This window comes from Dermacentor andersoni, chromosome 4 (genome assembly GCF_023375885.2).
Source record: "Dermacentor andersoni chromosome 4, qqDerAnde1_hic_scaffold, whole genome shotgun sequence".
Lineage (NCBI taxonomy): Eukaryota > Metazoa > Arthropoda > Arachnida > Ixodida > Ixodidae > Dermacentor > Dermacentor andersoni.
Window position 1 is genome coordinate 21543073 of NC_092817.1, and position 27757 is coordinate 21570829.

The 27757-nt window shown below is 46.4% G+C and overlaps 1 protein-coding gene across 4 annotated transcripts in view; it reads right to left on the reverse strand.

Annotated features, from left to right (window-relative positions):
* The window catches only part of LOC126536001 (fatty acyl-CoA reductase 1-like), a 98425-nt gene that overhangs the window by 67039 nt on the left and 3629 nt on the right, over nucleotides 1-27757 (reverse strand). Inside the window, exon 2 of one of the 4 annotated variants that reach the window (XM_055073474.2) lies at nucleotides 1081-1224. The exons of 2 other annotated variants lie outside the window; for them this stretch is intronic. In XM_055073474.2, coding sequence (XP_054929449.1) covers nucleotides 1081-1186 — 106 coding nt within the window. In that variant the 5' untranslated portion in view covers nucleotides 1187-1224. Of the gene's footprint in view, nucleotides 1-1080; nucleotides 1986-27757 lie in introns of those variants that run through there. One more of the 4 variants, XM_055073478.2, reaches the window with a different exon arrangement.

The following is a 27757-nucleotide window of genomic DNA, read 5'->3' on the forward strand; positions in this document are numbered from 1 at the left end:
CACCGATAAAACAAGCCAAACTAAGTTCGATCAGCAGCCGTCAAAATCCGCCACGTCATGGGGCGCCGTTCAGGAACTTGAAAGCGACGTCCTCGGCGTCGCCGCTCCATTTATTTATCTTATAGCAGGTGGGCATGCAATAGTATAAAAGAAGCGAAAAAAAGAAGAAAAAGAAAATGTCACGAATGGGTAAATACACAACCAAACCAAGTACACTGCAAGTTGACACCGCTCAGATCTTTCTTTCTTGCGCCGTCTTTTCTGGATCATCAAGCCTCCTCACACGGCAAGTGCGTTTTTTGTTTCTTCTTATTATTATGTTTTTTTTTGTAAAAGCGTACTTATTATAGCACAAGTTATTTTTCTCTTTATCGTTTTTTTTAAAGAACTTGAAACCGGGGCTGCTGTGTCCGTCTATCATTTCATCCACATCGTCGTCGTCGTCGTCGTCAGGCCTTAGCATCAGCGCTCGCCACACGGGAAGAAAAACGAAGCTCTGCGGGCCAAACACGTGCAGCCACGTGCATTCGGGAGGCGGCCTCTCCCCGTTCAGATTCTGCGAGTGGCGGTACGTCACGGGTGCACACACGCACCCGAGGGCAGAAGTACAAGCGGAATTTCTTCGCAATTCCGAGGCACAAAATCGAAATCGACGAGTCGCACTGGAAAGTCCGCAATGCCAAGTTTGCACTGCAGTCCTCCATTCCGAGTTACATTCATGGCCGGATAAGAAAATCGCCTTTATCGCGGAATCCTCAGTGGTCACACATTTTGGTCAGTGGAGTATACGCACCTCGGAGGCCGTAGCGGGCAATAGCCAAGACGTTGCGCGCACTGAAAAAAAAAAAAAAAAAGTTCTCGAGTAGACGACGATGTTTGCTGGGCGAGTGGGCTGCCTTCGCAAGGAATAAGTTGAGACGCTGTGGTCGGATCACTCAAGTCTGCATAGGCGTATTTTTGATGAAAAAGAAACCGACAGGCATTCTCAGCGACGACTGCATGTATGACCTCACGAACAGCTATCGCGTTAAAAGGAATGCGAAGATGAGGCGAAAACAGAAAACTACTGCGCGCGCTCACCGACTGACGTTCTTGCGCTCCGCTTCTTACCGCCGCTCGCTGCTTCCTTGGACGCTTGCGACGGCAGCGGTTCGGCGTTTCGCGGTAGCAGGTCTCCGGATCCCATGGCGCGGAGGTGCGTACGGCACAACACCTGTCACGGCACTGTGCACGTCGGAGAGCATCGGACACCATAAAAGCCGACGCGTCAAACTCTTAAGTTTGGTACGGCACAAACAATGAGGAAAGGGTGACATATAGGAGAAGGAGGAGGAGAAATCGGCGTTCTCTTCTTTTTTTTTTTTTTCTTTAAAGCGTGGTCCTGCGCGCATCCTGCTGTACCGGCCCCGTTCATCACTCTGCCAGTTATGCTATATTTTATAACATTAGAATATAGACCGCAGGGCATTTTCTTCTTTTCGTCTTCGTTAATGACTCGCTCACGCACTTATACCTGAACGTAACGGCATTTGCATTGCAAAATGAGGTTTATATTGCACGGACACACACGCAGTCTCTCTCCCTCTCTCTCCAACTGTCCTCGCACCTCGTTTGCTACGCATTCTACGTTCTCTCTACAATCATTCGATCACACTGCGGCTGCAGGTATAAGGCGACTTCGCGTGAAACTACGTAAGAGAAGCGACCTTGAAGCAAGGAGGTACGTTCGGATAACAAGGAAAAACTTGTTCGCGCACTGCTCAGGATTTAAGGCAGTGGGGGGCGCGCGAGAGGAGAATCCTGACTACTTTCCGGTGGTCATTCGCCGTATACGACGTTTGCGTAACCCACGCAAGGGTCTATAGCTAGAACTCATGATTGTGTATCCATGCCGCTGAAAACGCGTCAGGTGTTGTCCAAAGCAAATCGATCGGGGATTTGCGCATTGTTGTCGATCGCGTCAGCGAACATGTGTACGCTGGCGGGGCCACATCAACAGACGGGCCCTATACAAATTTCATCGGGCGCCTATGACGCTGTGGCCCCCCGAGTACCAAGCAACGCTTCTGGCGCTGTCCGAGAAGAATCTCTCTCTCTCTCTCTCGAACGCCGCGCCAGAGCGCTGTTGTCTGCCTCATTAAAATGTCCAAGCAAACACGCCAGGGCGATGTGAAGGTGACTTCGCCAAGCGTTGAGGTAGGGAAACAAAATTTCAATCACCTGCGCGCTAATATATAGTATAGGGCATGTGCATTCTCAAATTTGGCTTGTCGTCATTCTTTTGCCTCTACATTCACCAACGTTGATCTCACACTCGTGTCTCGGTTTACCCAGGAGCTCAACGACCTTAATCTGGGAAGGGATAGGCCAGCGTTCACTATAGGCCGAGGCGCGGCCAAACGCACCCGAGTTTTAACCGCCGCGCCTAAGCATCAACGTCGATGATCCACAGCACCTCCGATCTCATTTTTCTATCTTTGCACTTTATTTTCACTGACACGCAGATGGTCAAAGACGCCCCTCGGTTTGCCCGGATTGTCACATCGTAATCCTACAGGCAAACTAAGCACCCCCAGCTAGCATACTATAGGGGAAGTATGCTGGCATTTATGAAAACGGGAGGCGTTGGCCTGGAGCCAGTAAGGCATGGCGTGCTACTCTCGATGAAAGGTTAAAATACCGGGTTCTCTGAGAAAACCTTAAACAATGCCCCTTCCCTTCCAATTAATAGGATAGAGAGATAAAGAGAGAGGAAGTGAATCTATGTTGGCACCGGCACGCAGTAAACAAAAATGTTCATATCTCTCTCTCCCCAGCAGCAGCACTGCACATCCTGTTTGAAAATATCAAAGAGGAAAAGAAAAGATTGAGAACATGTCGCGAGTGTGTAATTGATGCCAGTCAGCGCTCAACGCTGGCACCAGTTTTGAAAAATCCGCCCGCGAACTTCCGACAACGTGCCCTGGCGTTCCAACATATATTATCCCGTAAAGCTTTGCATACTGTGGAACGCCAATGCATATCGTGGTAGATCTTGCGGGGACGGATATCTGGAGATTATACTTTCACATTTTTTTATTCACTGGACATGACTTGAACAGTACGTCGGCTTCAGTTTCGCAAGTATACAACGTCGCGTTTATATTGTGCAATGAATAATGGTAATTACCTAATTTTAGTTCATTAAAAATTTGATCGGCGAGTACCGCGCAATTTCTTATGTCCACCCCAAAAACATTCGCTTCTGTAATGCTGTGTTTGTATGATTTACTTCGCTGAAATGTCTGGTGTAAGTCGTTGTACACCGCTGAGTTCGAGTCGTCTAGTTAAGAAAAATTGTTTGATGAATTCTATGAAACTGACAACAGTGCAGGACTGTTGGTATCAAGTGTGTACTTCGCCCTCTTCGTGCACAGGCAAGCACATTTTATCGTTTTCCCGTATTGTTTTAATTATTATTTCATTTCAAGTTTTTTTATCAATTGCTGAGTGATCACTTCAAAACCAGCGCCGTAGCTTTCGCTAACATAAAGGAACAAGGGAAAGTGCGCCAAAAGCAGGACTCAATGTGCAAAGAATATTTATGCATTAACAATACATATCGTTTTTCTTTTTTCCCTCAAGTAATCAGGTAATGGAACGCGCTTGACCAATTTTATGTAGAATAGCCAACACAACAAAAGTTTGCAGAGGAAATCCAGAAATGTATACTGCCTGTGCTCACACCAAAGTGACAAACTTTGTGTGCCATTAATTTTACAGCATTCTTGTTTTTCTTTTTCCTTACATAGCGAGTACAATGCTTGTGCCTGTGCATTACCTGTACTAAACACCCACTCCTGTAATAATCCTGTTCATGGGATTGACACTATTCCAAAATAAAATAAAATAAATAAATATATCTCCCACTTTCCTCCGGCGCCTGTGTACAGTCGCACATTAATAGGAAACTGGTTACGCTGTCTACCTTTATTAATATTTATTTTTATCTCTCTTGTCAGTTAACTGCACGTCTCGGTACAGTCACCTTAAAGAAAGCTTGGCCGCAGAGAATGAACGCAAGGCTAAATATATTGCAGGAACGTAATGCATAATAAAGGTGTCGTTGTACCCCTTATGTTAACATTTAATCCCGTGTACGTTTAAATCTCGTAACGACTGCGACGATTAAAGAACAAACGAACAAGACGGATATGCGAGTTTACATGTGCTGTAGTCTAATTTGCAGTATATGTAAACTCGAATTCTTTCTGTTTGAATTTTGAATCGAAATCGCGAAGGGGGAGGGAAAGGGGGAGAGAAAGTTTCCGGGGTTTACTTCCGAGTGAAAATTGAGAGTTCAAATATCCAAGCATATTTAAACTCTGAATTTTCAACATATCTTCAATCGGAGAATAAACTCCGGAACGTGCTCTCCCCCTTTCCCTCCACGTTTCGCGATTTAGATTCAAAATGAAACGCTGAGAAGGCAGGGAACCCTGCCCGGAACTCTCACGTCGAGATTGAACGGCATGAACGTATATATATATATATATATATATATATATATATATATATATATATATATATATATAGGCCCGCTTCGCACAAAATGTAATCACGTACTCATCTTTAAGGAAAGACTGTAGTCGTTGCTATGTTTTCGTTGCGGGCTGGATAGCCGACGAAGCGGTTGGCAACAAGATATTACGTCAGGCCACTTCACTCAAAAAGCAAAAAGGCGGTAGCCTGCGCACAAACGTCACTGGGAAACGGGCAAAATCTTGTCGATGTCTCGAGGGCACCGCAATACGATGCCGTCGAGGATTTGTTCGCCCAACGATCGGCGTTACGTCGCGAGAATGCATCCAGGAGCCAAGACTGTGCTTCGGGTTCGCTTCGACCGCGAGGATGAACGACAATGAACTCACGCACGCACGCACACACACACACACACACACACACACACACACACATACACATGCACGCACACACACCCGCGCACCCCCCACACACAACACACACACACACACACACACACACACACACACACACACACACACACACACACACACACACACGCACACGCGCACACGCACACACACACACAGCAACACACACGCGCCCGCACACACACACGCACGCGCCCGCACACCCACCCACACACACACACACACACACACACACACACGCGCACACGCACACACACACACAGCAACACACACGCGCCCGCACACACACACGCACGCGCCCGCACACCCACACACACACACACACACACACACACACACACACACACACACACACACACACACACACACACACACACACACACACACACACACACACACACACACACACGCACACAGAGGAAAACTGTGGTGTGGAAGGCGGGAAATAAGCTGCGACTTGAAACGCAGCTTGACTGGCCTCACCTTCCAGCGAAACAAAGCGGCAAAGTGTCAGCATTCAAAAATGCCATAAGAAGCCAACAAACTCTGACACCGAGGACAACATAAGGGAGATTACTTGTGCTTAATAAATGAAATACAAGAAACGATAAATTAATGGAAATGAAAGCGGATGAAAAAACAACTTGCCGCAGATGGGGAACGATCCCACAATCTTCGCATGCGAAGGTTGTGGCATCGAGGTTAAACTTGGACGCCTGGCAGATCACTGAAGAGCAAGTCTATTCGTCTTTGAAAGATGGCTGGCGCTGAACTTACTCCAAAGAAAAGTCTGTTGAAGCGGGCCCTTGTGTGTGTTGAGCACTGTTTATTCTTTAGCCTTGTCATCCAACGGTAGTTTATTGTAGGCTTGTGTCAAGTCGAGGGTGGTGAATAATTCACCACCGTTTAGCCCTGCGAAAATGTCTTCCACCCGTGGCAGAGGATATTGTTCAGTAACTGTAGCCGCGTTCACAGTCAGACGGAAATCTCCACAAACTCGGACGGATCCATCAGGTTTCACGGCAGGGACGGCAGGTGTTGCCCAATCTGCATGCCGTCGTTGCAGGTGATAAAACACCGTCCTCCGCCATCCGATCAAATGCCTCCGAAACCTTGTCTACCAAGGCATGAGGTACGGAACGAACTTTGCAGAAACGAGGTCCTGTTGCTTGTGTTAGAATTTCACTGGCGGGCCGGTGAATCTTCCAAGTCCCGAATCAAATACATCCGTGAAGTCATCAAGTAAAGTTCGTAGTTTTTTTATCCGCTTGGTCCGGTTGTGTTAGAATCATCGATACAAGGTTGGCTTCCAGCATTGCTACCCCACATCGGCTGAAGGCTTTCATAATGTCTCTTCCACAAAGCGCCGGGCCGGGGGTGTCTACGATCGTACCGTGTGTCCATCACTCGACGCAGTCATGCGTACTTGACCCGCCACGGGAAGCTCTCCCCCCCCCCCCCCCCTAAAAAAAACTGGAAAGTCGAACAGTCGTAGTGGTTAACGGTGACCGGTTGTGCCGGTGCTGCCGAAACACCGCTGTGGAGACGACGCCAACTGGCGATCCGGTATCCATCAGCATGCGAAGAGGTACATCATTCCAAGTGATTTCCTTAAAAACCGGCTTCACAGTGTGTCTGTTAGTTGGTATAAAGTGATTTGTGATCGGGCGATCGGTGCTCGGAATCCGCCAACATGGCGTAGCTACCGCGAGGCTTATACCTCGCGTTCCAGAACGGCACACCCGGGCGATGTGGCCACGCCGACCAAAATTACGACACACGGTTTGTTGGTGACTTCTTCTGAATGAGTGTCGTATGGGTGAGCCGACGATGAAGGCTCAGTCTTGTGTGCGCAAAGGAGAATAGCGGGGAGCAAGCGCGCCGCCTTCCGTCGCGCGTGATACATCGGAGGGAGTCGATGGAATGGGGGCGGGATCTAGCATTCCGTGAATCTGTGATTGCCAACATGTTTATTTGCCTTGTTTGACGCATTGTATATAGTAACTTTTTCTTAGATTGGAGACATACGTATATTTAAATATCTTTTGCGAGGTTTGGTGTATACGTGCAGTGAACTTTCTTTCCAGTGACACTTTTTGCCCTTTATCAAGCATTTGTATATTCCATTGTGTCTTCGCATTTCTAATGAACGAGAGCGAGTCAAATGAAAGTGAGCCAACCCATCTCACGCAATAATGGTTCGGTTCATTATCTGCGAGGCATGCGCGTAGCACACAGGCATTTCTCATTTACAAAAGTGACACGCAGGTGTGAGGATAAAGGTTCTTTAATGCTCTCATACACTGGGTTGAACATGGTTGCGTGAGATAATGGGCACTCCTAAAGTTGAACAGTGTGGTGTCGTGAGGTTTTTGACAGCTGAAGGTGTTTTCCAAAAAGAAATTAGTCGCCGTATGGCTGCCGCGTACGTTAAACATTGCATTTCATTGGCCACTGTGAAGCGTTGGAGTAAACGGTTGAAAGAAGGGCGTGAAAGATGCAAAGACGATCCAAGACCGGGCCAAAGCCATCGTGCAATCACCCCAACAAAATTGCGAAGGTTGATGAGCTGATGAGACAAGAACGTAGGATAAGCATAGATGAACTGGCAGAGTGTGTGAACATCAGTCACGGTTCGGTTCACGCCATAATTCATGAATATCTCGGTTATCGGCTCTTGTGTGCACAATGGATGCCCAAGAATTTGAACCACCGCCAGAAGACGGAGCGGTTCTGCGCTGCCTTGACTCATCTGATCCGGTATCACAATGAGGGTGACGACTTCTTATCTGCAATTGTGATCGGGGACGAGCCATGGTGCCTCTACTACGAACCTGAAACACAACGGCAAAGCTTACAGTGGAAACATTCGAATTCGCCAGCCACAAAGAAAGCAAAGGCCGTCATTTCCGGCAGGAAGGTGTTGCTGACTTTTTTTTTTTTCGATCGTCAGGGGTCATTACTGATAGAATTTGTTAAACCCGGAGGGACTATCAATCGTTTCCGATATTGTGAAATGCCGGATCGGCTGCGTGTCGCAATCAAGGACAAACGACGTGGAAAATTGCCGAATGGGGTCATCTTGTTCCACGACCTGGCTATGGCGTTGGGCTGCTGAGCACGAGGTCGCGGGATCGAATCCCGGCCACGGTGGCCGCATTTCGATGAGGGCGAAATGCGAAAACGGCCGTGTGCCTAGATTTAGGTGCACGTTAAAGAACCCCAGATGGTTGAAATTTCCAGAGTCCTCCACTACGGCATGCCTCATAATCAGAAAGTGGTTTTGGCACGTAAAACCCCATAATTTAATTTTTAGTTCTTCCACGACAATGCCCGTTCCCACGTCGCTGATGTGGTTAATACAAAACTGGCAAAGTTCAAATGGGAAACGCTGCAACATCCGCTATGAGATCTGTCGCCTTGCGACTTCCACATTTTGGGACAAATGAAAAAACAGCTCACGGGAAACAGATTCGTGTCGGATGATGACGTGAAAGAGTAAATTGCAGACTTTTTGAAGCAGCAACCCAAGGAGTTTTATGACACGGGAATCACGCGACTCGTTAGTCAATGGGACAAATGTCTAAATGCTCATGAAGACTACTTTTAAACATTTAAATAAAGTACCCCGTTTGTCATATATTCGCATGGGCTCACTTTCATTTTACTCACCCTGGTATATTTTGCAGAACGGCTTTGTATACGTGCTCTCTGTTGAGACAATAATTTCGGTGCAATTACTCACGATACACGACCGGTGACAGGTGCTCCTGCGTAATACATTGGAATGAATGACAGCGTCATTGAGATTTTTCACTGGCCGTTGCATATGTACAAAAATGTAAGCAAGGTACAAAGTTTCATTAACATATTTGCCCTGAACTTGTTCATATCATGGCCTTTACATTTTTCGTATCAGTGGGATGCACTGTTTTGCTGGTTTCGAACTGATATAGTTCTAAAGTTCGTGTGATATTTTCTTTACTTATTAAATCGACAAAAACATGGAAGCATTGATATCAGTTATTTTGGGCACACGTTCTGGCATACACGAGTATATTTTTTTATGAAAAAATACATATTTTACTTGTTTTGACAGTGCGTAGCGTTCAAAAATTCGTTTGCAGCATCTTTGGCGATGGCAATGCAGTTATTACTGATGTATTTGATCTCTCGACAAATTGTTTAAGACGAAGCTTTAGCTCGGGCGCAACTCCGACGCGGCCTATTCAAATACATGTAAAACGCAGAAACGCTTTTCTGAGATAACCCCTGGATCGCTTTTGATGAAATTTCTTGCATTTGAGAGCGAAAGGTAAATCCTACTATCTATTAGAAACGGAATTTCGATTTAGGGCCTGAATATTGTTTAACATATTTTGAAAAATTCGAAAGTGCGAAAAAAGTAGAAGCACGACGTTTACAAACTAATATCTCTGCATCAAGAACAGATATCGCGGTTCTGGAAACGGCATCTATTATAGAGTGAAAGCGGACAAATTTGGTATGTCAATTTGTATCTTACGTGAATTGGTTACGTGGTGTACAAGGGTTCTGCAAAAGCCGTATTTCCATAATACTAAATTTATTGACATTCATGTGTAACATATCAATTTTGTCCGCTGTAGATGTACTATTAGATGCGATTCACAGCATTGTGATATTATTTTTCATTGTTGAGCTACAGAGTTTTAAACGTGATAGTTTCGTTTTCTGGAAATTTGGGATTTTTGGCAATTTTTAATAAGGAATTGACAACCTAAATGAAAAATTCGAAACCAGAAGTCAGTAGAATTCGTTTTTCTTTAATTTAAATTCAACAAAACTAATCAAATTTGGTGCAGTCGTTGCCGAGAAAAACGAATTCACCTTCTACATGTTATTAGATAGGAGCACCTGTTGCTAAAGCTTCCTCTTAAGGAGGAGGCCAAGCTGCAACGTGACCCCCCCCCCCCCCTACCCCCCCACCCCCCCCGAACGAAATTTCTGGCTACGCCACTGCTGGTGTAATACTCAGCAGTATGCCTATGGGTCTCTGTTGACCCAGCGTCTCAAGTTGTCTTCGATATTCCTTCGGTAGCCACACTAGGTGCCCGAAGTAGGCATTCGATTGTGGCCAACATGCTTTCCTTTTCGTTTTCTTTTTTCATTTCGGTGCCCGCGCCCAACAAGAATAAAACGGCATTGTTGCGGCGCAGCAAATTGTCGCAATGTGAAAGTTCGATTTTTTTACTTCTTTTGTGGAAAGTAATGGCCACGGGACTCTTCATTTGCCGAATACTCTTGTATTAATGCGATAGCAATTATACGGACAGTCTAGGCGCATTCCTGCCGTCGCTCTCAAGTTCCGTATAAACTCCAAGGGCGATAACATCGGTATGCGTGAGTGAAAGCGTAGGAGAGTAGGGGGGGATGGGTGAGCCGACGATGGTGGCTCAGTCTTGTGTCCGCAAGGGAGAAAATTTGGATGAAGTTTAAGCTTTAAGAGTGGAATGCGAACGCATTCAAAGATAGCCGACTGCTTCTTACGCTTCCCGGCAACTGGACGGTATATGTAACCGTAATGTTGTCTGGGAAACGCTGGCCGCGAACGCTATGTACGAAAGCGGGCTTTGTGGTAGAAACGCGGCCTCTTGCATGGGCCGCAATGCGGCGGAGCCGAGGTCCAGCTGGAATATTGCAAGGAACCAGGCGCGCCGGCATGCGCAAAGGGCGCTGCGGCAGGTCTGTGAATTGTAGAAACGCAGGAAAAGGGGTTTCCTTGAGCTTTCGCGCCACAGAACTATGTTTTCTCGTGTAGTCAAATTACAATCGGAGAGCTATCATGTCTTTAGTTTGTGTGCATGTCGTAGTTTACGTTTTTTTCAGGTATTTTAGCTTGAGAAATTCAATTATTTCAGTAAATTCCTTGAATGGGGGTCATGGATGGCCTGGGTATAAATGGTTCGATTTTTTTTTTTTTTTTCGGAACGACGCCGGGCGCCGACGCCGGATTTTCTGCGACACGAGTTCCTTAACGATGCATCGCGCGCGATGCATCGGGGAGAGTGGTTTATTGGAGACGTATACGTATATTTAAACATCTTGTTGCGAGGTTTTGCGTATGCATGCATTGAACTTTGTTTATCAAGTCCCTTTATCAAGCTGTATCTAAACATTTGTTTATTCAATTGTATCTTCGCATTTCTAATGTATATTTTGCAGAACTCCTTCTTTATATATGTGCTCTCTGTTGAGACTATAATTTTGGTGCAATTACTCGCAATATACACGGCCGGTGACAGCTGCTCCTGAGCAATACATTGGAACAAAAGACAGCGTGATTGAGATTTTTCCCTGGTAGTTGCATATGTACAAAAATACGAGGGGAAGTAAAAGAAACAAAGGGACTTTTGCAATTTCTCGCACTAGGGCTTGGTAACACTGCTAGTACCCAGCACTCTGCAACACTTCTATGGAACGTGTCATTCTTATTCCCGCACTAGTCGTTAGAATGTAGCAGACCGTTAAACATGGCAGCTCCATTGTCGATCTGCACCACGGAGGAAACGAGGGCAGTGATTCGTTTTTTTTTTGTTTTGTTTGCGGAAGGTGTCAAACCTGCGGAAATGATTCGTCGAATGCAAGCGCAATATGGTGACAGTTGTTTATCGGGAAACGAGATCTACAAATGGATAGAGCGTTTCAAACAGGGAAAAACTTTTTACGTGACGAGGAAAGATCGGGCAGGCCATCGAAGTCAGACTGAGGACAATTTGAAAGTTGTTGAGGGTATGGTGATGGGGGGACGAAACCGCCTATGCTTTACACCTCAGTCATGGTTCAGCGTATTCCATCTTACACGACAGGCTAAATTTTCGGAAAGTGCGTGCAAGGTGAGTCCCGAAAGAATTGTCAGCGCAGCATAAGGCACAAAGGTTGGACATCTCTCGTAAACATTTGGCCCGTTATCGTCGCGAGGGAGATGCAATTTTACAGCACATTGTTAGTGTAGATGAAACTTGGGTACATCATCATCACGAACCGGAAAGTAAGGCTGCGAGCATGGTTTGGAAACACTCATCATCACCAGAAGTTAAGAAATTTAAACGTCAACCATCAGCTGGTAAGATTATGCTAGCATTATTCTGGGACATGGAAGGTGTGGTAGCCGTTCATTTCACCCCAAGAGGCGAAACTGTGAACAGTGAGAACTATTGTGATGTGTTGCGAACTAAACTCAAACATGCAATCGGATCCAAACGTTGTGGAAAAGTGCGAAAAGGTGTCATCCTGCAGCAAGATAACGCTCGGCCACGTTCTGCCAAACGGACGGCCGAAAGAAATAAAGAATCTAGTTGGGATTCGAATTGCTGGAACACCCGCCATACAGTCCAGGCATGGCTGCAAGTTATTTTCATATGTTTCGACCATTGAAGGGGTAGAGGTAGAGGCTCAGGGGTAGAGGATTTGCAGCCGATACAAAATTCATTGATGCTGTGCAAAACTGGTTACAGGTGCAACCCAAAAACTTGTTTTCCGACGGAATAAAAACACTTGTGAAATGTTGGGCAAAGTGCGTTGAAGTGCAGGGATGTTATGTAGAAAAATAATGTGTGTTTCAGTTCTCTATCATTAAAATAAATGAACCTTTTCTCAAAAGTCCCTTTCCTTTTTGACTTCCCCTCGTATAAACAAGGTTGTTGAATTACAAAGTTTAATTAAATATTTGTCCTAAATTTGTTAATTTCATGGCCTTCACGTTTTTGATATCAGCTTCATGCACTACTTTGCTGGTTTCGAACTGATATAGTTCTAAAGTTCATGTGATAGTTTCTTTACTTATTAAATAGACAAAAGAAAAGTGGAAGCATTGATATCAGTTATTTCTGGCACATTTTTTGGGGACGTACGAATATATTTTTTTATGAAAAAATACATATTTTACCTGTCTTGACAGTGCGTAGCGTTCAAGAATTCTGTTTGCGGCATCTTTAGCAATGACAGTGCACTTATTATTCATGTATTTGATCTCTCGGCAAATTCTATAAGGAGCAGGCCGAGCTGAAACGTTAAGCGAAAAGAAGGGACAGAAAGCTTAGTTTTCCTTGCGCCAGAACCAAGCACAAACCAATTAGTCCAACATCGCAATCTGCCTACTGACGCTCACCACGCCACGTCGTCGTTAACGTTGGGATCGGTTACGTGACATAAAAAATCCGGAAATTAATAGAACCGCAGGAGGGGAAAAAATAGCTTGCGCAAAGTTTAAGTGGTACTGTATACAGCTGGGCGACGCTTTAGGGCAGCACATATATGGTAATGGGATGGGATGTGCGTACGATAATTGAGACGGCAGCGGCTCCTTCTGACGTCCGTGCGCCCGTCTTTCGCAACGAGCCACACGTAAACGCGCAACTATCGGCGCATGCGTGCTTATATGTACGTGTACTGTATATCATTACTCCCTCCATCCCCGCTTCTTTTACCGGTATACTCCGATTAGACAGTGCAAGTAACTGCGTCATGGGTTTTTGCTCTGTATAGCCCGCCCAGACGGGTCACACCTAGTCGTGCCCTTTTCTTTTTCTTCTTTCTTTATTGGCTCATTTGCAAGTTCACTCAGAGAACAAGCACGTGAAATACATATGTAAGATCTACTAAGCAGCATGATTGCAATTACATAAAAATTTTCTTAGTTTTGTCAAAGGTTCTGACCTCGACAACCATACCGGAGGGCATTCTTGCGCTTCTTGCACCTCCAGATAGGCGTTCATACTTTCCCGGAAGTACATTCGCGCCGGTTGTGCGTCTGGGTCACAGTAATACCAAGCCATTCTGGAGCGCTAGAGGCTGTGAAGGCCAACGAGCATTAGTAGATCAAAAGGAAGCCCATCATGATATTTTTCTGCAGCTAGATACCTGATGCCGTGGGCATCTAGCGGAAGTTCTTGTTTAACTGTCCTTTGTAAAATACAGACACACACAAAAAGAAGCTCCTCCCGAACAATGCAGGAAAACATGATATATGATCTCAGGTTGTTTATAGATTAAACAATAAATTCCCTACGGTAAAAAAAAAAGCATTTTCTTCCAAAACTGCCTTAACTGAAAGCGTTCCTGTATGAACTTTGAAAAAGTTTTAACACCTGGAGAAATTTGCATACTCTTTGACCTTTTTAGCACATTCTGACCATGGTTACTATTGTAAAGGGATCTATATAAGGGCACAGGAAATTCAGTATCGCACACATCCCTATACAGCTTTTTATGCCTAGTCATGCCTGTTAACGTGACGAATGCAGCTTCGCTCTCGACCACGAGCGGCCTTGGTTTGGCTTGGCTTGCGAAGATTGGCTGCGTGACTGGCTCCATCCTATGGTTTATTTCCTTCTTCCGTGGCCGGAACCTTGTGCACGAGCTCGATTCCCGGTGGAAGTGGTGCGCTAAGTTTGTTGTTATTTTCCCTTATGGCGAGGGTGATGCTAAGGATGAGAAGGCATCACGGACTTTATACCGACATTCTCGTTTACATTCTCGTTGCTGTTCCCTCCGGCGCTCCTCGTACGCATGTTGTTCTTCGGGTGTACGAACTATACGTGTCCGCCCCATCGATAACGTAGCTGTTTTTAAAAAAGCGCCGATGCCTCTCCTGCTCATATACTGCGATAGCCTTGACGTCACGCTATCTTTCAAGCGAGCGTTCTAATATGTTCCGCATTTTGACATCTGCTCCGCCGCACTGCACCCGTATGGGTTTGTTAAAAATCGCCAGGTCCGTTTCTGTTGCCGGACGCCGAAAAAACTACGGAAGGTTAGTCATATGCAGCTTTCGCTATAAAAAAAATTGCAGTGGCTTAGCTCGACTATGCCAGGGTATACGTAGCGAAAGCTAAGGCATGGCATAATTAGCCTTGGTTAAACTTGATTGCGAGTCCAGGTTAGTCTGGTTGTCTAGCTATGTTGCGGCGTTTAGCCAGTCGTTTGGCGCGCTATTCGTCTGTTTCCTGGGCGATTCGTTTCCTCTTCATCTCGTTCCGATGTCGATTCCAGGCCTCCTCCTGCTTATCAGATTTGTCGCCGTCCATGCTGCCGCCTCAACTGTGGTTGCGGCGCACGCGAGCTCTCCTTTTCAATCCTCCGTCATGTTATCAGGCATGCGACGCAGCTTGCGAAGCGAGCGGAGGCAAACGCAACGACGAGGAACGCGGTGTGACGTCATGTGCCTCCTCGGAGCACGGCGACGGCGAAATCGCAAGTTCGTGGCCAGTAAAGCTTTCGCTTTAGAAATTTCACCGACGGTTACGATACTCCCTACTGCGAATTCTAAGCACAGCTGTTTAGGTGTCTTGAATTCGCGATATATTGTTGCAAATTTGTTTCTGAACGACAGGGTGCTCTCGGCGGCGGCGGTGAGCCTCTGCTCGAACAGCTCGTTTAGCAGCAGCGGCAGACGAAGCATTCCCACTGGTTGCGTTATTCATTGACAAGAAAGAAAGCGTGAACACGAGAACGCGTGGATCACGCGGGGCGCATTCTCTAGCTGTGCCGGCGCCGCAGGCGAAGTAGCGCATGCGCAGTGGGCCCGAAGCCCGCGCCAATGCTTTGTTTCCGCGATCGCCGCACGCCTTCCCATCCTTTCCTCCCCATCCTTTCGCCATATACCCTCCTCCGCTTTCCGCCTCATAGTTCCTATGCGCCCTCCTCACCGCTTTCCTCCTCGCGCCTCTTCGCTCTCGTCACATTTTCCATCGCACGCTGCGCACAGCGTCCGCTGTCACCTTCGCTCTGCTCCTTCGCTAGGTCTCAAGTGCCGCCGACGCTCGCCGCAGGAACGGGCACAGCCCCGACCACACGAACGCTTGCGGACGCGCTCAAGCTCGCGTCCGCGCGCCCATGCATGCGCGGGCGGTGCGGCACGGCTCATACGCTTCGAAACGCGGCGCTATCACGGTGAAGAACTCTCCTCTCTCTTATCTCTGTTATCGCGCGCTCGGGCTGCCTCGCGTAGGCGCGCCCAGCTACGCAGCTACTGCATGATACAATCAACTGGCACGAGCTATAGATGACGTCGAAGAAGACGAACCACTTTCTCCACCTCTTGTGTTGTACTGATAGCGCAGTCGGAGCATGCAGTCTGTTATCTTATTATCAGCACTATAAAAAAAAGGACAGCTCAGTCGTCGAAAGCTCTTAAGACAGTTTTAGTACTGCGCACGTAGCGCACGCAACGGCGTTGCGTACGCAAGATCGCTACGTTCTGCAAAGTGCGCATGAGCAGAACGCAACACGAACGGTACGTGATGCGTGCGCGGCCGCCGCGTATGCACGCATCCGATTCTTGCGTGCGTACGTGGGGAGCCTTGCGTGCTGCTCTCGTGGTTCTCGTTTGTTATAGGGAGACCGCGAGACAAAAGAGTTTCCCAAAATGGCAGCGTCAAAGGCGACCAGTGGAAGGCTTTACCTTTCAATGACCTATACGATTTGGCTTTGCTGCGTGAAGTGAACGCGCAGAAGCCATTCCCGGATCCTGCACGGTGGGAATGCATAGCAAAACGAGGAACTTTGTTTTTGAGAAAGTGTTCAGTGTGTGCTGTTTGCACGAAAGGCTCGACCTGTGTTAGGCGCAGTTCGTGGCAAATGACCGTGCCAACCTCAGAAAGCAAGTACTCGGTTTTTATTTTTCTCGACGTGATTCGTGTATTTCACCCGTATTAAAAGCAGAGTCTCTTAAAGGCCTAAACATAGTTCTGCGAAGCGGGATGCGCCCACGCGTTACATCACGTTAGCGAGATCAACGGCGTGTAGTTCGACCGACGGTTCGACGTATACTGGCAGACGCGGCCAATGCGCTCCGATGCGCCCGGCGTCTAACGCTCGCCCGCTTAAGTAGTACGTAGGCATCTCGCTGTACTAGAAGCCCTGACGCGACACGCGCTCCTACGTTCCGCAAAGCACTTGCGTGCTGCGTACGTATCGTCATGGCGCAGTACTAAAACTGTCTATAGAGGCCAGCGTAGTGACAGAATACGCTCCTTGTCGTTGCGCGTGTCACTTATGGTATTCTGTGAGAGCGGGCCTGCGGACAAATTCCGAAGAATTGTGGCGACGGAAATGAGAGACACCCATGCAGCGCGGAATCGCTAAGAGCGTGGGAATATGAGAGAGAGAGAGAGAGAGAGAGAGAGAGAGAGAGAGAGCCATGACGGGAAAGAGTGCCGGATGCTTGCCTAAAGTCTAACAACTCTGCCAAGGATATTAGGCACAGCTCAGTAGGTGGTGGCTTAAATTCAGTTGTAACCTCATTGGATAGGGGAATGTCGAGGCGTGCCAGGATTGCCACTTCGCTTTTTGTTTGTTAGCTGAAATGTATTTAAAGGCTGTATGGAATTCATTCCTTTCAGTATAGGCTGTAATAACTAAACAGATAAATCAGTAAGACTCCGCACAATGCAACGCTAGTCTGGGCCGTAACCACTTGGTGGTCGAACAGTATGAGGCTCAGTTGGTTGTATGTAGGGACAGTTGTCCCGTAGGCTCTAACTTAGGAAAAGTAGAAGGCGCTGTATACTGACAACATGCATGTATTTGAACAATATGAATTCATATTTAGCTCACGCTTTAGCGTAACTCTGCGTCTTTTCCTCTCATTTTTGTTGTTCATTGCAAAAAAAAAAAATAACTTCCGTAATAGCCGACTGAATCTCAACAGAAGGTCTATTGAGGGCAGTAAAAAGTCAATAAAAACAGAACAAAATTTATACGCCAACTTAGTAAGGGCACACTACTCTTTCTTTAGATTTGCCCCATTCTCAATCATTCACAGCTGTGCGCCCACTTCATGTCGAGTATGTGCTGCGCCTGGTTACGCTTAGGATTTTTGCTTCCATTCAGAATAAAAATATAGGAGCAGCAATAATTTGTTTCCAATCACTCTACCATGATTCCGAGTTGATTTTACCGATAGATGGATGAGCCGCCTCTACATTCTTTCTTTCCTTGGATACATTTTAAAACGAAGCTTTATTATTTGGGCTCGCAGGTTCTTTCATCACTGTGTTCGACATTATTCTATCAGTGCCACTGCCACTCTTCTATCACTGCCAAGGAGTGTATGATAGTTATATAATAGCCTGAAATAAATTTATGTCGCAGTTCTCTGCGCAAAAACCTCTTACTACCATCCTTCTCTCGACAAGCATCATATGCATCGCTTTCGTCCTCGTGACATCGCTGCATTGACGTCTCACACAGTGCATCTTCCGATCAGGCGTTTGCATTTCGGCATAGCTTATGAGCAGTGTAGCCCATAAATATCCGTTGCTCAGCATGAAAATAAACATAATTGTGTGCGTCGCATTTAGTTGCATATACCATTTACTTAACCGCTTCACTAAGGCTTCACTTTGCATATATTACAACATGCGCGTTGGATCTGTCGGGAATTTTTAAAGGGACACTAAAGGCAAATACTAAGTGGACTTGGACTGTTAGAATATTATTTCAGAAACCTAGCGGCACTTGTATCGTGTCGAAAAAAGAGTTAGAGTTAGAGTCGAGAAAGAGTTATTTTAGCGCAATTCAAATCGCCCGCCGCCTAGCGGGGGAATGGTGGCGATGCATACGCCATCGCCGCTCTTTACTACCGTCGGGGAGTAAACGGCGTCCGAGAGACGTGCTACAATTTTCTGCGCGAAACGCTAACGCGCGGCGATGGAGAAGCCGAGCCAAGGCAGAGCGTTGGATTCGCCGCTGCAGCTGCTCTCGGTCAAGCGGCGTGAACCGTTCGGGAATTTGGCGACATCACATGGACATGGCATTGTCTGCTACTTGCAGTTTGTGTAAGTTTTGCGAGCCAGCAAAACAAGATCAGCATTACGCTATAACGAAACTACTGAAACGCGCGAAAGCGCAGGCGGCTCCAAAGTTGAGGACACGAAACCTTTCAACGGCCCGCGTCGTTTTCACGGGTAACGTCAGCGACTGCTTTTTTCTAAACAGCAAATAAAACAAGAATTAGAATTTCATTGCGTCTTATAATGCAATACAGTGATCTTTATATTAAGAGTGATTGATTACTAGTGACATAATTATAATGAGGAGTGCTTTTCTCATTGAGCTAGTACTTGAATGTCCCGGAGGAGTCTCTAATCGCGTCCTGCATTTACCTCAATTTCTCGAATACTGAAGCTCTGTTCGCCATGACACTGACGCCTTAGACGTTCTCGAGCACAAATCTATCACTTTAGCTCGAATTAGTATTTGCTTCTGGTGTTCTTTTAAAGTGAAGCTTTCTTTGCCTCTTCTTTCGACTTTTCCACTGCTTCTACTGTTACTGCTGCTGTCGGGCATGCCGCATTGGGGGGCGGGGGGGGGGAAGTTCAGAACATACATAATGTATATGCCAGGGGCACAAGTGAGGAGTTTATGATACCTGTCCAACGAGAGTATCCCCGGCGTCGCCACAAGGCCCTCTGGAGCTCCCTGGCCGTCGACACGATGCCCCCCAAACGGTTGTAATTACTCGTGAGCACCCCGTGAAAGCATTGCAGAAGCTGCAGCGCTTACCTTTGGACTCGCGCGCAACAGCTCAGAGACGAGGTAGATAGATTGGTAGAGAGGAGGTAATAGAGAGTTTTAGAATAGGGGCCCCAATAGTTGGGGGCCCCAAAGAGCGTTGCGGGTGTTAGCGTTGGGGCACGCAGGAGTGAAAAGCTTTAGAATAGGGCTTTGCGTTTGCGGATAGCGTCTTGCGCTGACAGCGCCACCACGGCGTCGAAGAAAAGCTATTAGAAATAATAAAATATACCATTTTATGATTGGAATAGTCATTTTCACTTGCGTGTATTCGACTTTAATTACAATTTAGAGGCTATTCTGTAAGCAGCAAACAATTAGTTGCGCTTAGTTTTGAGTAAACCAACTTTACGTGCCTTCACCAGCAAAGCTTAGCCGGGTTAGGCCTACGAGCCATAATATCCACAATCGAATTCGGAATTAGCGGCGTCTAATGAACCAATCTTCATAACACACGCTAGTTGAGAGAAAGCGATAACCGCAGTCGCTTCTCCTAGCTTGCGAACTTCACGCGTTACCGCGAATCGAACCAGTTTGGTGCTGGGTTAGAGCCGTCGCTTCGATGGGTGCCGCCATGTTTGCTGACGCAAAGCTTTCAGGGACGCTATTTGGGCTCCCGCTAAATTGGTGAAATAGCGTTCCCAACGCAAAACCCAAACGCAGTTTGCGTCTCGCGCATGCGCTGTGGCTACGACGCTATTTCTTTGGGGCCCCAAAACGTTTGGGGCCCCTATTCTAAAACTCTCTAATGAGAGGAGACAGAGAAAAGCCAACGCCATCACGAAACAGTTAATTGACAAATTTGTCATTCTTCGTTCGTGGCAGCTTGTACACATAGGAGGATCGCGAGAGAGCGAAAATGCGCCTTGAGAAAGTAGGGCAAGTTTGAGGTCTCATAATAAAGGAAACGCTACTACTAGACATGGCTAATGTTACTGACAAACTGGAAAAAAATTAATTCAAGGTACGGCACCGCACGTTTCTGCTGTTTCTGAAAAATAAACACAGTGCAAGTTGGTCCATGCGGACAACTGACACAATCAAGCAAACGAACAACTTAGACACGACACGATGTGCTCTGTGAGGCAATGACAGCGCTATAACCTTCCCGCATGCTACTAATGACAATGGATTATAACAACGCCTCGGTCAAACACGTCTCGCTTTGTGTTTTATGACTATGTAGACAAACACAAGGAGTGTACGCAAGGTAGCATTTTACATCACCTCACCAATGTCGCATGCTGCAACGTCGCCACCGAACATGGTTAGTTAACACAAACAGCACAGAAAACTTCGCTTACCTCGATTCCCACAGCGCTGAGGATCTGCATAATTTTTTAAATATTATTATTTCTGTTTTATGATTGAGTGTTATCGTTTTGTCTTACATTCTTATTTTTGCATATTAATTTATTATGTAGTTTTTTCTTTCACCATTGAAACAATAAGTGTGTGCGTAAGACAATTCGGCGGAGCCCCTACCCGCCACCTCGCATGTCTCCCAGTAGAAAGGCCCCACACGACATTCAGTGCAGCTGCCTTCGCGCACCATGCCTCTCTCAGGTCAGGTTATGCAGCTGCGGCGAGACCTCCGATTCCTCCATGGTGTGTGAGCCGTACTCAAGTAAACCTGACAATCCCAGGACTTCAGAAAAAGTCGGACTTGCCGCCATCTGCACTCAAGCAACTTAGTCTACTCCTCCTGTACGAGAAATACAGCGACTGCACACACGTCTATACTGATAGATCAATTACATCGACCAGTTCCTTTGGCGATGCAGTTATACCAACAATGGAAATAACCCAGCTACTCAAGACTTCCCATATCACTACGTCTACAGCTGCAGAGCTCGCGGCTCTCCGCGATGCGCTTTGTGTGATAAATACTGAAAGTCCTCGAAAATGGGAAATCTTCTGCGATTCAAGGCCGGCCTTACAATGTGTGCAGTCTTTTCTCGGACATGGAACTCACCATCAGCTCACGTGCGAAATCGTGGAACTTGTCCGTCACTTGAGAGAAAAACGCCATATCTATTTTCGATGGATACCAGACGGATGCGAGGAGAACACTGACCACTTCTTGTGCCGCTCTCCTCAATTTGAAGCACAAAGACAATCTATGTCCAACGCATCCAGGAAACTAGATAATCGTCCTCTGAGTGAACAGACAGTACTAGAACACCATCCCCACCGATCATCGGCTCAGAAGGCAGTGAAGGCACTTTTGTGCTTTCTGAGAACGTCTGGTTTGCACGAGCGGCTTTGACTCTAGTACTGTCAGTGCATGTCTCTATACCCTCTCTCTCTATCCCTTCCCTCTCTTCCACTTTTACCTTCCCCCAGCGCAGGGTAACCAATCGGACTCTTGACTGGTTAACATCCCTGCCTTCCTGATATCCCTCTTTCTTTCTCTCTTTCTTTCTTCTTTCACCGTAAACATCTGGAGCAGCATGCCAGGCGTTTGGCTTGACGTCTCCAGCACTCACTGACTTTCTTTCTCTGTTACTCGCTGGCGTTGTCGCCTGTCGCGCGCTGCATTAGTGGGGACGAAGCTTCAAGGGGATGCGTCACGTTCTGCGCATTAAAGCGCGAAGCACATGTGCTTAAAGACCACCTGACCAGCCGTGCCAACTAATACCAACAAGCACGCATCCAACAAGTTTCCGACAGGATGCAACAGTCCGAGCAGCCATATTTCGCGACGAGTGGCCGCACGACGGTCCGGAACCTTCTTACGCACATGTACATACAAGGAAGATGGCTCTCGAATTGTTGAAATTTCTCGGAAGCGAGTTGGATGTATTGTTAGTACGACCAGCCATGCACGATGAATCGAGTGATATACGTTCCTACGCACAGGTGCTTCCCGCCATCGTAGCAGCGGCGGAGCGCACCGCTTGTAGGCAAGACGCGGCTGTCGTGCCCGAAGTGCCCGGCGGAATAGTACTCGATATCCCGATCACGTCTCCGTCGCCGCCGAGTATAGATATAACGCGGCACTGCAGAACTGGAAACGCATGCGCCTACACCGTATGGTGCTCGGACGGTCCAGGCAGCGAAAGAGCCACACGTTATGTCTTCCGTTACGTCAATACTCGATGTTAAAGAAACGGGAGCGAGGAGGAACCCCTCTTTCAACCTGGTGTAACCCGCCGCGGAGGCTTAGGTGCTATGGAGTAGCGCTGCTAAGCACGAGGTCACGGCTTCGATTCCTGGCCGCGGCGGCCGCATTTCGATGGGGGCGAAATGCAAAAACGCACGTGTACTTAGATTTAGGTGAACGTTGAAGAATCCTAGGTGGTTGAAATTAATCCGGAGGCACCCTACCACGACATGCCTCACAATGAAGTCGTGGTTTTGGCACGTAAGACCCTAGGATAATATATATATATATATAATATGGTGTGATAGTCTCTGAGTAATTTATAAGTAAGAGTTTCTCGTATGGCGTAAGGGAAAGAAATCCTGTAATACTGCGAAAACTCAGCGGTCTGTACGCAACGGCGACGACACGACAGCAAAGCAGAGACGATAACGGCGATGATGACGACGGCGGCAAGACGACGACGACACAACGACAACGATGGCATAACGACGCATGCCGCCGCGTAACAGAACGGACGGACAGGGCGAACGTTCTCCCGAGCTGCTAGCTCATGTCCCAGTAATAAAACCAAAAGGGTACGTGTTACAGGGCCACCTTGAATCCTAGTCATAACAAATAACGAGCCTAGTCATCATAAACAAGGTGTAAGATCTGTAGAAAAAAAGCACCCCAGCAGGTGGCCAAGCGGTAACTTTTAATCCCACTGAGCGCGCGCCGGCGGTGCAGTGTAAACCGGGAAACGACGGCTGAAGAAGCCGCAGCTCGCGAAGGATTACTGCCAGACGTTGTGCTTACTCTAGCTGAGTGCCCCTAAGACCTTTCTTTCTTTCTTTTTTTTTTCCTTCTTCTGTGACATTGGGGTCAGGGCCATTGTTTACTGCGTACATTTCGCCGCCTTGCCTGCTATGATTGGGTCAAATTAGAGGGCGGTAACGTCAACTCTGACTGGCTGAAACAAATGAATTAAATTGAGTTCTGAATATAGCCAAATTCCTGACAATCAATTTGTTACGCTAATTAACTTACGTAATTCACGTAATCAGTGTTACGTACGAGTTATCCTTTATGAGGGAAAACGCGATACGCTACTTTCGCCAAGTATTGATCGAGCTCTAGGGACCGTCGAAGTTATCGAACGTGCGAAGTAAACTTGCTTCAGAATCCGAGAAAGAAAAAAGAAAGCGCCTTGAAGCTAACAAATAGAAGCTAACTGAAGAATCGCTATATTGGGATTTTTACAAGAATTGACAATTACACCAGATCATTCATTTAACACAGGAACTTTGCAGACGTGCAGTCGCTCAGGAACTAGTTCTCTACAGGCACTGTCTCTCCATTCTACCTTAAATCGTACAGCGTTGTAGAAGCAATTGACGCCGCTACCAAATCAGGAGCCTATAGTCGCTGAATTCACAGCAGCCAGCGTTCAAGCAACGAAGGCACCGGCCTACAGATCTGTATATGCTACATACATGCAACCGAACAGGTTAACTCAGTCTCTAGATCCCACGACACTGCACGGAATTGGTGAAACAGGGCGTGCAGGACAGCAGTTGTGACACTAGACATCATTTTGAAACTAGGGGGTAGGGGCAGGCAGGCAGGCAGGCGTCCACACATTTCGTGTCGTCTGCGAAGCCACAAGCCGGCCTGCAGAGACGGGTTTGTGAGTAGACAGAGAGCGAGAGAGAGAAATCGACTAAAGAAGCGGAAAGGTTGGAGAAAGAAGAAAGGGAGGCAGCGATCGAAGCCGTTTGCTGCCGCAACATCCGCAAGCAGCCTCTGGAACCCGGCAAGCATCACGGCGCTCATCGCAGATGATACCGGATCGGACGGCGGCGATTTCTCCGGGACATGCGGACGCTTCCAGATAAGGCGGTCGAGGGCAGACACTACGCACAGACGCACACACACAGACACTGTCGGCAAATGGTCGTGACTGGACTCGCTCGCTTTCATCGTCGTTCCCCTCCTTGCCCTCTGCCTCGCTCTCTCACCCCTTCTTCGTCAATCCACGCCCCGCACGCCAGCCACACTTCCCGCCGCACTCGCACCATACCTCCCTCTTTTGCCGACTGCACTGACTCTCCCTTTGTGATTCACCATCCGAACGGCGTGTTTGAACACCGGCGTGTTGGCACCGCAGCGTTTGAACAGACAACTAGAAACTATATAGTCAGACACACTGCACATTAATTAAAATGAGCAAATTGAAATTCACATGTAGGAATTCGTACCCGCAATAGCATTACAATGATGCATAACGTACATGTCAAATATACCTTAGAAGGGTTTAGGTGTGCGCTACACTGTAAAACAAAATTACAACCTTTCGGTTGTATCTTGCCACACAACAATAAACGTCATCTGTCTTGTCCGCATTTCCTTTCTTTAACGCTACGAGCCCGGCACTTCCCAGTAACGAACGGCGCGCGTTTTATCAGCATGACATAGCATTCCCGACAGGAAAGTAGTGAGGGCATCGTTTTCAAGAAAGGAAACGCAAGCAAGACAGACAGATGACGATTGTCGTTGAGTGGGAAATATACACCCCAAAGGGTGTACCTTCGTCTACATTCTAAGAAACGTTTACACCTTTTTGGGTGTATATTTGGCACACAACGATAATCGTCATCTGTCTTTCCCGCATTTCCTTTCTTGAAAACGCTGCGCTTGTTACTTTCCTGTCGGGAATACTATGTCATGCTGATAACGCGCATGCCGTTCGTTGCTGGAAAGTACCGGGCGCCGCATTAAAGAAAGGAAATGCGGACAGACAGATGACGATTATTGTTGTGTGGCAAATATACACCCCAAAGGGTGCAACTGTTTTTAGAGTGTAGCACTCTTAAAACGGTTGCGCCCTTTGGGGTGTATATTTGTCCTACAATGATAATCGTCATCTGCCTTGCGTGCGTTTCCTTTCTTGAAAACTTGGCGCTCGCTACTTTCCTGTCGAAAATGCTACGCCACACTGATAACGCGCATGCCGTTCGTGACTGGGAAGTACCGGGCTCGCGGCGTTAAAAAAAGGAAACGCGGGCAAGACAGATGACGATTATCGTTGTGGGACAAGATAAGCCCCAAAGGGTGCAAATTTCTCTAAGAGTGAAACGTGTAGTTGGTACGGGTAATTCATATTAAACAGCGCCAAAAAAAGCACACGTCCTGTGCTCTTCCTTGTCCGTGTGCTTTTTTGGCGCTGTTTAAAATTAATGATAATATATACCGGGTGTTTCAGCGGGCACTTTCAAACAATAATAAAAAAAAATCTTGTGGCAGATAGCACAGTTCTTGTCCATGAGCTGGTCTACTTGAAGAGGCGGACATCACTTGCAAAAAAAAAATGATATGTATATGCGACTAATTAATAAAATATTAATAAATAATATTTTAACTAATTACCTTATGGCACATATTGCTATCTACAAATTCTAGCCGGAAAGTTCGCACGAATTGAAACGAATTCTCAAGATGACACCAGTTTCGATACATTAATTCCCGAACTTTGCAGAGAAATGCACTGGCGTTCCAGCTAGTTTTGTGCTTCTATGCCTAACACGACGTCTTGCTAAGAAGGTATAAGGTGAACGACCTTTTTTTACCGCAAGTTTGACGGCGCAAATCTCGTAAATGGTGTCATCCACACAATTCCTTTCAAGTGGATATGCCTTGCAGTTTCACCCGCTAGAATTTGTAAATTGCAATATATGCCATAAGGTAAATAGTTAGAAACGTAATTAGTTATTTTTTGTTAATTCGTCGATTATGCATTTCAATTTCTTGGGCAAGTAATGTCCGCCTCTTCGACTAGACAAGCTCATGGAGTATAATTGTGTTCCTGCCACGGGCAATTTAAAAGTGTTCGCTGAAGTACTTTGCATATATAATGTGAAGTAATAAGGTCATTGCTTGCTGCACAAGCTAGTTTAAGGAAAGTAAGGAAGGAGTATGGTTCATTTAGACATTTACAAGGAAAACACAAAGGAAATTATTAGTAGTGTTAATTGAAGTAAAGAAATTATAAATAAATGGAAATGAAGGTGGACGAAAAGACTATTGGCCGCATATGAGGTACGAACCAATACGAAGACATGAGTTTGTATACCATCTGCGGCCACTTGTATTTCTTTTTCGTCCCCTTTCATTTACACTTATCTATCATTTCTTCACTTCATTTAAAACTACAAATAATTTCCCATGCTTTTCTTGGTGGCATTGTCTGTTGGCTTCTTACTTCTTATTTATGATGGTGACTATATATGAAGGAGAAGAAGGGTGACCGATGGGCCCGATTTTTGTTAACCATGTCCATATAAAGCCAACAGGCAGTGAAGCAAGGAATACATACATACATACATACATGCATACATACATACATACATACATACATACATACATACATACATACATACATACATACATACATACATACATACATACATACATACATACATACATACATACATACATACATACATACATACATACATACATGGTGTCCCAGCTAACTTTAGCCAGAGATTAAAAATATGCAATTGCCACGTAGCTGGACAGAAGTAAGGTAATGTTGTTTGCCTTCGCTTAAAGGCACTCAAATTATATTTTAATTCCGCTTAATTCGATAATTAGGCTTCAATAATTAATCAACTCAAATATTATCATTAGATGAAAAGTGTCAATGATTCATGAAACACTCCCGATATAGCTTTCTGTTGCTCAATACGGGCTACATAAAAGTATTTTTCCGAGCGTGAAAGAAGCGCGCAAATCCACGCTACATTGCCGCGAGACTGGCCGTTCAGGGCACTGATCGATTAATTAATTAGTACTAATTATGTAATTAGGCAGAATGAAAAAAAAAATAATTTGGGTATCTGCAAGCGACGGCAAAGAACATTACCGTGGTTCTCTCCAGCCACGTGGCATTCGCGTATTTTTAAACTCTGGCTAAAGTTAGCTGGGACACCCTATATATATATTTCTGTGAGCCCATTGTCAAACCATTTGAGGTTTTTAACATAATACAGCAAAAAAGCGACAGTACGAAGTGGTGTACCCGTTACATGCAGGTAATTCATTACGAGCGGCCGCCAGCCTCGGCGCACTGAGTTATTCAGTAAGAGGGAGAAGTGGCCGGCTCGCGTGCAAAAATTTGCGC